Here is a 13613-nt window from a genome sequence, read left to right on the forward strand (position 1 = left end):
AAGTCTAACAGGATGTAAGCTGAACCCCAACAACTGAATAAACCTATACTTCAAACGATCATGTCACGTCATCTTTTGAACTGTCCTCAGTGGGTACTGCCGTGCCAAACCCTTGAGGTGCTTCGCTCTTGCCTTTGACGACATTGTTATGTTAGTTACATGTCTATTTCTTGTTCTCCCTTTTTGTACCTTCTACAGAACATGTGTGTATCGCAGAGGGTCTAATTTTTAGGTTTCTTTTCTGTTAAGGATGGAATTGGAGCACTTGGCTGGGTGGGGCTCCAGAAACGATTTTTTCCTGTAGCCTAGTTTTACAGACTAAATAGCCTACCCATCATCAAATTTCCTATAATAGACATCCCCCACCATGAAGCAGGTACAGCTTGAGGTGTGTGTGTGGGGGAGACCGAGCTCTGCTTTCATATCACAGAACAGCAGAAATGTGTGATCATAATTAGAACTGGAAGGGAGTAAAGCATCTCTGTGACAGAAGAGGCACAGCGTAGAATCACTGATTTCACCGACATCACCAAATACTGGTGATGGGAATGGGAAAATAGATTTGTGAACTAGCATTTATTTATTTTGGGAGAGGGTTGAGACATGTTTCAATATGGACCCCCAGGCTAGCCTTGGGCTGTTGGTCTTCCTACAGTAGTCTCTTCAGTGTTAGGATTACAGGCACGCTCTGCTGTGCCTAGTTGGTATGTTTGTTACAACAGGGTTTGAAATTTTTGCTTATTTTAAATTAAAAATGCTCTTTTAGATTTATGTATTTTATGTGTGTGAGTGTTTTGCCTGCACATATGTATGTGACCGTGTGCGTGTATACAGATGGTTGAAAGCCATCATGTAGGTGTTGAGAACTGAACCCAGGACCTCTGCAAGAACATCAAATTCTCTTCATCACTGAAGAATCTCTCTAACCCCCTTTCCTTCAGTTTCTGTTGATGATTTTTCTGGTGTGCAGAAGTTCCAAACTGCATATTGTCAAGTGATCTGTAATTTTTTAAACAATTGTTTTAAAAACAGTTTTTATGGGTGTTTTTATCTGCATGTATGTAAGTGTATCACATGTCTGCCCACAGTGACCAGAAATGGGTATTGGTCTGGAGCTGCAGTTATGAATAGTTGCTAACAACCATGTCAATAATGGTAACCAAACCTGCATTCTCTTCACAAGCAGCAAGTACTCTTAACCTCTGAGTCATCTCTATAGTCCCTCAAGATTTCTAATATTATTATATCAAAAAGTCCTTTCCTAATAAGCATTGAATCCTTAGTTATGTATGTTGATCAGTAACAGATTTATTGCTTGTGATACTGCACACATTGCAACCCCACATCAACTCTTGTAAGATTAAGTCAGGCATCACTCTGCAGGGTGGGCTGGCTAACAGAAGTATCTCTGCAGATGAGCTGTTTCTGCTAATATGACACTTTCAATAGAATGATAAAAAGCCCATGACAACTGAAATCAATTTTCTCCTCTCAGGTGCCAAAAGAAAAGAGATTCATATTGCAAGAAGCGTGACTCTGTCTGGACACTTTTCTAAAAATGGCTTGCTATCAATCGTGTTCAAAATTATCTTTCCTCCAACATAAGGAAAAACCTCACAGGAAGAAATCTCTGAGGGGGCATTTCATTATCTTAGAGCTGATCTGTTCCTTGACAAGTTGCTTTATTTCAATTTCCAGTGAAAATCTTCCCTTGTCATTAATGACTGGCCCAAATCCCATGGTTGTTACACACGAAAGTTTTCTGTACTGTGGTGGAAATGTGTATGCGTGTGTGTGTGTGTGTGTGTGTGTGTGTGTGTGTGTGTGTGTGTGTGTAGAATGTAAGCTATGTCTTGGGTTCCATTGGTCAGAGTTATGTGGCAGGTTTGCTTTGCAAGAGGTCTTAGGACAACTGGCCAAGGACTCAGGACATTCCTCCTGCAGGTGCCAACACTGGCCACTCAGCAGAGCCGAAATTAGACCCCAGGTACTCCCTTACCAGGTAGTTCTGGGCTTGGATCTAGGCAAGGTCTCTGGATGTTTGGTTTATATATGCTTGTCCCATTGTCTTTCCTTGAAATTCTATGAGCTTCCAAGGATCCTTTGCTAAGTCCTTTTCTGAGAAATTAGTCATATACTAAGGGTGGGACTTAGAACAAGGAACACAAAATTGTCTTTGATACTTCAACTTGCTTAAGAGATATTGCTCTGATATGAGTTTCTACAATGGAAATGCTGTAGGCTAATATTTAGTGTGCCATCACAGATGAGTCCCTCGTGCTAACTGCTTACATTATTTCTCATGATCTTCAAACAACTCCTATTTTCCCACTTTACTGAAGCTCAGGGCTTTGGTGCTGTCCATGGCCAGTCAAGAACCCATGGTGACATCAGAACTTGAACCCTTCCTTGCAGATGCCTGTCCTTGTAAGCATGAGATCACACCAAAGGAAGAACAGAAGACACGGCTGTCCATTGGTGACTCTAGATATGCCCCTTCCAACAGCTGCTGCCTCATGATTTCTCAACTTCTATCTTTTATTAAAGACTTAGTTTATTTTAAAAGTATTTGTACACGTGTGGGGATGTGGGGGTTGTTATCCAGCATTGGATCCCTGGGAGCCGGAGTTGCACATAGTGATGAGTCACTCAACATGGTAGTTAGGAATCATACGTGGGTCCTCGGGAAGAGACACATAGGCTGCTCGCCACGAAGCCATCTCTCCAACCCTGTCAGCTCCTCCTACGTACAAAACACCCCCCCTCTACTACCTAACATACTTAAACTGCTCAATTCCAGAAACTGAGGCGTATACCATATGACATTTTAACTACAAATTTCACAAATTATTTAACAGCTCAATGAAAATTATTAAACAAAAACACACATAACAGTTTTTTTTCTCAAGTAACCATACCAAAAATAATTGTCATCTTTATTTATGGCCCTGGCATGACTACCTCCACATCTGTATTATGTCATCAGATCTGCCATTTAAGCTTGGTAACTCTGTTCCCTCTATAGAGAATCTTATCATCTAGCTTCCCTGGTTTATAGGGAAGATGCATAACAGGCTCACAGTAAGGATCAACAAGAGAACATATGTTGTGGTATCTCACAAATGCATGTAAACAGGAGTATTATCATTATTTATTTATTTATTTATTATTTTTGTTGTTTCACACTGGCTCTCTCATGTAGCCCAGGGTGGTTCCTGATTTGCTAGGTAGCCGAGGCTGGCTTTGAACTTCTGATTCTCCTGCCTCTTCTTCCTAAATGCTGGGATTAGAGAAGTGTGCCACCATGCTGTTACTATTAATGGCACTGAAATCCACAGCTTGAAGACTGCTCGGTTTATTCTTATCCATTTAAATTACACTAGACCCCCAAGATACATAAAACATAGAATCCTCTTATATAAGGAAATGGAAGTAAAGAGGACACTTATCCTTGACATCAAGAAGTCCTGGGTCCTACAATGGGTAACCCTTGAGAAGGGTCAGAACCAAGGGCCTCCCACTTTACATCAATGCTTCCCTCAGCCTCTCTGCCTTCTTTGTTTTCCAAGTATCCCTTGGGTTGCAGCATCATTAGTTCATGTCTGCAGATGACTGGCTCACTCACCTTTTTGACTTCATACTTAATGGCAAGTTTGACACGACTCAGCGATGCTTTGTGCCCGTGTCTCTCCAGGGGCTCAGCTGATTCCAGATCTCCGTTCAGAATGGCTTCCACCTCCTCAGAGTCCCGACACAGGTCTAGCACACCCACTACGAAGTCTTTGCATTGCATGGAGAGCTTCCTGTAGTCATTCTAAAACAAGAGGTTTGGTGTTTAATGCCAAGAATTTCTCTCATTCAGTGGCAAGCGCCTGGGGACAAGATGTGTGGATAAAGGTGTCCCTGACTCTGGGCAGGAAGCTGCCACCCCTTCCTGGATACAAGGCTGGTTAAAGCAGATACATAAGGATTCTCCTGCCTTCACTAAGTTTCCTTAAAGTTCTTAAAATTATATGGACCCAATCTTACTTATATGTGGAATCTTTAAAAAGTCAAATACTTAGAAGTGCAGAATAGAAGCTGTTCTGCCAGAGGCCAGGAGGCAGACAGAACTGGTCAAAGGACAATATGCTAATTCCCTTCAGTCACCCATTCAGCACTGTATACTTGTATCAGCACACTATATGGTATACAATATGCCATAATATGTTCAATTATTATTATCAATTTCAAATTTTCACTGTGTAGTTTAGAACTGTTCTGGGATTCACTGTGTAGCTACAGCTGGCCTTAAATTAGAAATCCTCCAGGTTCCACCTACCTAGTACTGTGACATCAGTTGCATACCATCACACCATTTTACAAAAAACAAAGTTACTCCAAAAAAGCCATACATGATAGCTTACAAGACGAGGACTACCTGAGTCTGAGGTCGGCATGGGCTACTGTTTAAGACCCTGTCTAAACAAACAAACCAACAAACCAACAAAAAATATTAGCGTTAACAAAAATGTAGCACACATACAAATCACTGGTTTATATTAAAAAAACAATTGTAGTTGAACGTCTTAATGCTGCAAGTACTCCTATTGCCTGCAGCATCAGCAGAAATGCCAGGATCTCAGCCCTAGAGAGCACCGAAGGTGATGCTCACAGAACACTGGGGGTTTCTCTCAATGCACTGAAAATTGGTGAGTTGATTTCAACACTGGGATTTTGTCATTTTCCTTCTTCTCCTCATCCACTTTCCTTTTTCTTCCTCTCTCTCTCTCTTTCTCTTTCCTTCTTCCCTTATTTTCTTCCTCTTTTGTAAAGGCAATTAATTAGACCCAAGAGGACTCTTCTATATAAAATTTTGTTTTAGGGGGAACCCCTAGAAATTCCCAGATACCAGGGATGTGAGAAGCTCTTAGGACTCAATGGGGCTGGCCTTACCTGAAATGCCCAACATCGGGGAGATGGAACCTAAAGAGACGACTTCCAGTGGATAGACATGGCCCCATTTGAGGAATGGGGCCATCTATTTATGTTCAAAATTCTTGACCCATAATTGTTCCTGTCTAAAGGAAATGCAGGGATAAAAATGGAGCAGAGACCGAGGAAAGGCCATCCAGAGACTGCCCCAACTTGGGATCCATCTCATAGGCATTATGGATGCCATGTTGTGCTTATAGACAGGAGCCTAGCATGGCTGTCATCTGAGATGTTCTACCAGTAGCTGACTGAGGCAGATGTAGATACTCACAATCAATCATTGAACTGAGGTCAGGGACCCCTATGGAAGAGTTAGGGGAAGGACTGAAGGAGATGAAGAGGATTGCAACTCCATAGGAAGAACAACAGTATCAACTAATCTAGACTCCTTAGAGCTCCCAGAGGCTAAGCTACCAACCAAAGAGCCTACACAGGCTGGTCCATGGCCCCTGCTGGAGATGTAGCAGAGGACTGCCTTGTCTGTCCTCAGTGGGAAAGGATGTGCTTAATCCTATTGAAACTTGATGCCCCAGGGAAGGGAGATGCTAGCAGGGTGAGGTGGGAGTGGGTGGGTGGGGAGCACTTCTCAGAAGCAAAGGGGAAGGAGGATGAGGTCAAGATTTCATGGAGGAGGGACCAAAAAGGGAGGTAACATTTGGAATGTAAATAAATAAAATAATTAATAAAAATACAAAATATTGTTTTATGAACAAAATTTTGTTTTATGAAAGAAAAAAAAAAGAGAATGGCCATGTTCTAATGCTGAACACTGAAATCAAAACAAATTTTATCTCTTTATAAAAAAGTAATTACTTTGAAGCTAAAGCAGGGCCACTTCTAGAATGGAAACTTTCTGAAGCAGCAGATTGATTCAGAAAAGCGACCTTATATGAATCCTGTCCAGTTTCTATGTTTTCCTTTTGGGAAACATAGCTTCTCAAACACAGATCTAATACCAAAGGCATCAGTGGCACCAAGAACCTGCCAGACATGCAGTTGAAGGCCCTGCCCCGAAGCAGAAACTAAGGAAACCCAGCAATTCCATACAAGTCAGAGTTTGTGAATGACTGACAACTGAAGAGGAGGCCGAGGCTGGTCCCCGTAGAGAGACCTCTTTCTGGTTTGGCTGAAGGGCATGCTATCTTCCCTTGCAGAAATGGAAGAAGAGAAATGGCTGATTATGTGGAATTGGATTCTCCAGGGTTACAGAATATCAATAGCTGAGAGAAACATTTCCAGGCCACTGGAACTAACACTTTGCTAAAAATAATCTGTGAATCTTTAATCCATTTGCATATTTATTTGGTGTGATGGATGGTTGGTTGGCAGCCTCCCTGTTACCTTCTGAATACGGCTCTATTTTTAGCCTATTGGATCCAGTTAAGGTACCACTGACCATCTCCTGAGGAAGTGCCTCACTTTTGAAAACCCCATTTCTACCTTGGTGACTTTGTCTAAAATTTTAGCCAATAGAGAAAGTTACACCAGACACTATAATTCCTGCATTCGAGAAGCTGAGGCAGGAGGATGGCAAGTTGGAAGCTAGTCTGGGCTATATAACCAGACCCTGTCTGAAAACAAAACAAAAAAAAAAAAACAAAAACTAGAGTTAATCACATACTTTAATTGATGCACTTGATGAAAATAGAATTCTTTATATTGTAGCTTTTTGAGACACTGTGTCTTGATAATCAAGTGATATTTCACACAGCAGAATTTCTAGGTTTCAAAAAAACCATCATACTTTAATGCACTGGTTCCCAACCTCTGGGTGGCAACCCCTTTGGAGGGTGTGTATCAGATATCTTGCATATCAAATATTTACATTATGATCATAGCAGTAGTAAAATTACAGTTGTGAAGTAGGAATGAAATAATTTTATAGTTGGGGGTCACCATAACATGAGGAAGTGTATTAAAAGTTTGCTGGATTAGGAAGGTTGAGAAACACTGCTTTAAAGGAAGATATGAGGAGTTCCAAGTTTCTTCCCTAAACACTTTGATTTGGTAGGCAAAAACCATACCACCAACTAAAATAAACAGCTAGAAGATAGAGACCGTCTAAAGGCTACACAGACTGGAATAGTTTCCACTTCAGATAGCAGTAATTTAGACAAAGGACCGAGCAGTTAATCCTTATTGCCTCATAAGGGAACAGATAACGTGAGTAAGACCTCAGTCTCCATTCAAGCTGGTACCATGCTCCTGATAAAATTAATAAAACGTGCAGTCTCTGGTTTCTATGCAGGATGGCTGTCAGTTAAACATCCATCTGCCTTCCCTTCCAGAAAGCTTATGCAGCATTTTATTATAGCTTGCAGAAGTAGTAAATCCATGTTTCCAGATAAAACTCCTTTCTTAATACAGTCTTGTAGATGGAGTTTCCATGGATCCCACTTTGAGGCTCAAGGGTCCTCTTCTCTTGGTCTCCTCAGGAGCTGGACTAAAGGCATGCACCACTTCACCTGCTAGTGGTGGTTTCCTCTCTTCAGTCTCTGTTTAGATCTATCCAGAGTGCTCAGGGAAAGATGGAGAACCCTGGCCAGTGACACCCTTGCCTCTACTGCTGAAGTGGGTATTGTCTGCCAGGCCACCCTGAGCTCCTTCCTGTCTCTCACGGCTTCGCAACACAGATCAAACAGAGTTGCTGTCATTTAGTTTGGTTGAGTCATCTTCATGGTGCTTTCCCGGCACATGGGCTCTCTTTACAAAGTTAATAGGTGACCCGAGCAGAAGCTCAAACTCCAAGGGCCTGTTAGGCCTGAGGCAGAGCAACGCACTCCAGTTTCATCTCAGCCTCTCTGCACTCCTTATAACGGGTATGGTTTAATCTCCATGCTGACCCTTTTTATGTGAAAGAGAAACACTGGCGTTCAATGCCAAGCCAGCATGTCACTCCAGGCCTCTACCGACAGTCACAGGGAAAGCAGAATCTAAAGACCAGACGTCCTGGGCTCAGGCAAGCCTCCTCTCATGTACTAACTGTGTAATCCTCTGGAATTTTCTCAACCTTCCCCATAAGAAGAATCCTCCCTTCTCTTTGTCCTGAGAGGACTAAATTTTGAGAGCATGTTTAGCAGGCGTCAGGAAGCTTAGAAGTGCTTCTGTGTCAGAAGGTATGTTATTTTGGACATAAACCCCAAGATTGAGGTTAGAGGAACAATCAGAGGTTTAGAGCACTGGCTGCTCTTCCAGGGACCCTGAGTTTGGTTTCTAGCACTTAAATCAGAGATTATAATCATATATAACTCTAGTTCCTGGGGACCGAACACCCTCCTCTGGCCTCTAAGGGTACAAGGCATATGCATGGTGCATATATATGCATGCACAGGCGAAACACTTATACACATAAAGTAAAAATAAATAAATCCTAAATAAATAAAATCTGGGACTGGAATCCAGGATGCTGAGATGTAGTTTAGTCAGTGTGACCTTGGTCTCTGCTGTACCACTTGTGAACAGAGAGGTCTCTGTGACTCCACGATCCCCAGTGTCCTCTTCTACTGTGAAAGGCTTTCTAACTCCAGGTCATGTTGCTTTTTCCTTCTAGCTCTACTATGATAGGAACTGAAATTGTTCTCCACTTTGAAAGAAAAACTGAGGCACAGGGAAGGCCAATAGCTTTTTGTGATTCATTTATTTATTTACCAAAAAAAGTGCATCCATCACCAACTCAATTAGAATCTGAAAATTTCAACTTGTCTTCTTGTATCTTAATAAATGACAGGCTTCCTTGCCACTGATGGGTGGATGATCAAACCCAAGTCCTCATTTCTCAGACCAGCCGCAGACATCATTTGCACAACCAAAATGTTCTTTTAATAACATGTCACTGGGCTGGCCTTCATCAATTCATCTAAATCTATGACCCTGAGTGCTCAGCTTCCTGAGCCAATGACCGTCACATGTTCTCTGTATGCCCCAAGGGACTGTGGGAAGTGTGCAGAGGGTGAGAGACTATGCCTTCCAGGTCATTGATAATATGCTAGGAATAGGTGTCTGAGAGGGGAAAATATCCCCTGTGCTTCACCAGGGAGCAGCACATCATCTAATTATTTTCAGGCCAGGACTCTGAGCTGAAAAGTCCTCTGGGGAAGACTATAGTGAACAGCACTGAGAGGGGCAAATTAGGTTACAGCGATGAGCTTAGCTTGTCCTGTCCTGCTGGAGCACAGTGGAGCTGGGTTAGGGCTCTGACTGTCTAAAGTGCTGACAGACAGGAGTGTGGGATGAGAGGGCAAAGGGGGATGGGTTAAGAAAGAACCAACAAGCACAGCCAAGGATGGGGACAAAGGGCAGAGTGGCTCTCGGTCTCCAGAGACCGACTGCTGAGGAGCTGCCTTGCCCTGGCTAACCCAGGTCTCTGACTCTCAAGCTTGCCCTGTAAGTTGAAACAGTGGACATCCAAGACACAGAGGGTTTGCGCACATCCTCGGCTACCGTATGTAACCTGGAGGACTCTTCTGCTTTTTCATATGTGATATTTACCCACCTCTGGAAGGTTCTCAGAGCAAAAGAGATGCTAATCTGGGCTTTACTAATATGGGCTTTGCTGGCTTCAGGGGGAACTATGAATAACAAATTCTCCTCTGTTGCTCCACTGAGGAGACTTCTCTGGGTGGAACTGCAAACATCACCATCTTTAGTAAATTATTAAAACATAATCTTGGAAAATATTTCCTTTTATGGAATTTCTCTTGCAGAGCTTCAACATATATCAAACAAAGTACATAAAAAAAAAACAGGTTTCTGTGATGTTTGAAATGTCAAATAAATTGAGAATTATGCTTGCATGACTATCTCAAAAATAAAGAAATGATGTTTAAGAGTATTTTTCCTAGGTACTTGTCTACTCTCTCTGATAAGTTTGAAGCTTTAAATTTGCTCGACCTGTGCTCTATCTGATGGGTTTGAGGCCTGGTGTACGGGTGCTCTCTGTAATGCAAGCACTTGGAAAGTGGAGGGGGGTCAGGAGTTGAAGGTAACCCTCAGCTACATAGCAAGTTCAAGGTTAGCTTGGGCTACATGAGATCCCATCTTTTCAATAATACATTATAGGTGTATATATAGGAATAGACATCAAGCACGATCCATTGTTATTCTTTGATCTTCCTACATTTCCCCAGTTTTTTAAACAACAAAATGGGCAGTTTTATATTAGAAAAAAAATCATGAATTGATAAACAAGATTGTTACCCTGAGGACGGAGCTCCACCAAGACACAGTGAGGGTTGACAAACACTGAGGGAATTTGTTGTGGATGGAAAGTGGGCAGATTAACTTGTGCCATTCTCTTGAAACCCCAGAGAAAACAGATTCTCCTTAGCTTGGATTATGTTGCCAATTGCTCTTGAAAGAAAAAAACCCACTTAACTATGAAAAACTGTATTAGGATGCTAAAGAGAATAAATACCCTTTCCGATGTATTACTCTATGCTGAAAAGGTTTGTTCCTCATCTTATCTGATATCCAGGGGCTAGTGCTGCCACCACCTCCTCATGTAGAAAACAGGAGAGCGGAAATCTGCTGAAGAGAGAGCTCGGAGTTTTATCTTAGCAGCCAAGTACCCCCTTTCCTTAGATTTAAGGGCTAGGGCCATTAAAATGCATAGGAGGGGTGGCAATGGAATAAAATTTTAACATGGTCCATCACTAATATAGAATTTTTGTAAAATAATACTGATCGACAGAAACAAGAAACATAAAGAGAGCCATCAAAGCAGAAAACTCCCTGATGCACAGATGACTTTGTTACCCAAAAGTCACACCTCACCACTCTAAATATATGATCATGGAATTCAAGGTGAGACATTTGTCCCATTAACAAAGTGCCTTTAATATTAACAATATAGCTCCAATAGTATTCTATATTTGCTCTTTAAATGTTAGTTCTGGTAGGGGCACCCAGTCTTGGCTCTTCAATTACAAATGTCACAGCTATCCTGGGATACATGCAGCCCATGAAGCATGCATTGGACATGGCTACATCTAAATGTATGTATATAAAGGCTTGGGGCCATGAATAAGACTTCAAAGAAACTAACACTCCACTGGAGAAAAGAAAGAGGAGCCCCACATTGCAGTGATACGGTGCAGCCTTTTGAGACAGGAAGTTCAGATTAAACAGTAAATCTGTCCTCGTGTGACACCATGCAACAGAACAGGAAGAATCTAGGAAGGAGACAGACTTGTCAGCCCCTGTCTCCCTTTAGCAAAAGGGAACACCGAATTTCTGGCTTTTGATCTTGTCCAGGACATAGAGTGGCCCACCAGACCAACTGCTCGCTAATCCCGTGATGTATGTCTCCATTGTGAGTCTAAGAGGGGAAAAACCATTCATTCCTTTGAGTTTAAAATGCACTGCAAAAAAGAGATGATGGCACATAGCTGTAATCTTGAGTACTTGAGAGGCTGAAGCAGGGGGACGGCTGTGAATTCCTGTCTATCAAGGGCTCTGTAGTATGAGGACACCCTAGGACCATGTCTAAACCAGAGAGAAGCTGGACATGGTAGCACAGTCTTGTAAAGGCAGCATTTGAGAGGTTGAGATAGGAGGATTGCTGTGAATTTGAGGCCAGCCTGAGCTATAAAGTGAGGATCTAACTAAAAACAGACAAACAAAACCCCAACAGATTAACAAGTACTGGGCAGAACTGACTCAGGCAGGGACTTCCACAGGCCTACCTTGAACTCCTTCTCTATGTTGGCTAGCTTGGCCAGCTCATTGCTGAGTTCCAGCGCTGTGAGCACAGGGTCCTCGCTGGACAGCGACAAGTATGCTGGGCTGGCCAGTCCCTTGTAGGCGTTGATCCTAGACCTCGAGTGGCTGAAGGCATCAAGCCTTTGCTTCTCAGCACAGTCAGCACACCGACAGAAGTAGTCGTGTGGCCGCTCAATGCGTGCACCCTTGAGTAGCAGCAGATGCACCACCTCGTATTTATGGCAATGTGCAGCCAGGATGATGGGTGTGATGTCAGGCGAGAAGCGTGTGCCATCCTCGTCGTAAGCATAGAAGTCGTCATCGCGCAGTTCTTGCTCGCAAGGGCTGAGGGTCAGGCGCCGGCTGGCCGCAAAGCCTGGGTGGCCCAGGATGGCCTCCACGATGCGCACATAGCCCTTGCTGATGGCTAGCAGCAGTGCATCACCGATACGCGCCAGGTTCTCCTTCTTCAGCAGCAGCTCGGTCACTTCCAGATGCTCATTGCCTACGGCCAGCTGCAGCGCGTTCTGGCCCATGTAGTCCACGCAGTTGACATTGAGCGTGCGAGACTCCTCTAGCATCTTGCGCACCACAGGGATGTTGCCGTACTCCGCAGCATCCAGGAAGCGCTCTTCCTCGGCTGTGAGGCTGGGCCCACGAGCACCGAACATGAAGGCTGGGCCACGCACTGCCTGGCGCCTGCCCTTGTCACGCATCCCCGCAGTGCGCCACCTGGATGGGCTGCCCTCCGACGACCTGATCAGTGGGGCGACAAAAGAATGTGGGACTTTGAGGCCTATAGTTTTCTCCCCCAGCAGACCTAGCTGCAGACCTGGGGCTAGGTAAATTGCTAAGGCTAATCACCATACCTATTCCTCATCTAACACAGGCTGCCTGAGCCTCAGGGAAGAGCCCATGGCCCTTCCCAAACGCAGATTCCATTAGTTCTGCCTTCACTTAGAAAAATAACGAAATAATTTTCATGCACCTATGTAAACAAAACAAAACACCACCAGCAATCATGAACTCTCCAGTACCCTGCCGCGTCAGCCTGGTCCTGCTGTGTAGCCCAGCGACAGAGCACTTGGCCAAAGAAAGTGCCAGGACCTGGATTCAACCTCTACTACCATAGAAAGAAAAACAAACCTGAATATAGTGTCTAGTGAACATTCAGCATCCAAGCCTCAGGCTGGCGCAATTAAGTAGAGATTAATTTTTGACAAGCTTCAGGATATAATAGAAGTCTCAAGTTATTGCACATTAAACAAAAATTACACATATAGCCTGGTATTCAGGCTGAGTACCACCTTGCAAGCCTTAGCTTTAAGTTTTTCTCTTGAGGGGAAGCCTTTTCCCACCGAAGTTATTATTTATTTATTTATTTGTTCATGTTTATAGGATTCATCTTTGTAATGACCCAGACAACATTCACCAAATATAAAATCCAAGCATTAATCTACATTTACTTTACCGAGAACAACTCCCTTTATAACAAGGGTTGTTTAATTACTAAAATTACACATTTGCCATTTGAACAAGAAGGAAAGGACTTGACCCATGGATTAAAGATCACTAGTGCTACTTTGTGAACGAACATAGCTACAGGCACAGCTCCTAGATCTAGAACAACGTGGCCTGAAATCCTCCAGCCAGCCTCACCAGCTGAGATCCAACTGCAGCAAAGTCATGTCAGAAACCGATGAGTGCAGCGACTTCAATCCACATCTTAATTTTGATAAGTCTGGGTAAATGAGAAGTTACAGCCCAAAGGGTGCTCAGCTCACTCCTGCTAATCTGAACACTCAGAAGGCCATGTTTCCTCAAAAACAGAATAAAACAAACAAAAACCCAAAACCAACCAAACAAACAAAAAACAAAAAATAAAACCACCACCACCAAAAAAAAGCAAAACACACACACACACACACACACACACACAC

At 43.2% G+C, this 13613-nt stretch overlaps 1 protein-coding gene across 5 annotated transcripts in view; it reads right to left on the minus strand.

The window, feature by feature from the left end:
- Window positions 1–13613, minus strand: part of Trpc3 (transient receptor potential cation channel subfamily C member 3) — a 65396-nt gene that overhangs the window by 35310 nt on the left and 16473 nt on the right. For 2 of the 5 annotated variants that reach the window (XM_028764061.1, XM_028764069.1), the window contains exons 2-3: window positions 11658–12429; window positions 3626–3814 (exon numbers count right to left, since the gene is read on the minus strand). In XM_028764061.1, the coding sequence (XP_028619894.1) occupies window positions 3626–3814; window positions 11658–12429 (961 nt within the window). Of the gene's footprint in view, window positions 1–3625; window positions 3815–11657; window positions 12430–13613 lie in introns of those variants that run through there. The other 3 variants (XM_028764093.1, XM_028764087.1, XM_028764078.1) reach the window with 2 other exon arrangements.

Source organism: Grammomys surdaster, unplaced genomic scaffold (assembly GCF_004785775.1).
Source record: "Grammomys surdaster isolate TR1022 unplaced genomic scaffold, NIH_TR_1.0 62, whole genome shotgun sequence".
Classification (NCBI taxonomy): Eukaryota; Metazoa; Chordata; class Mammalia; order Rodentia; family Muridae; genus Grammomys; species Grammomys surdaster.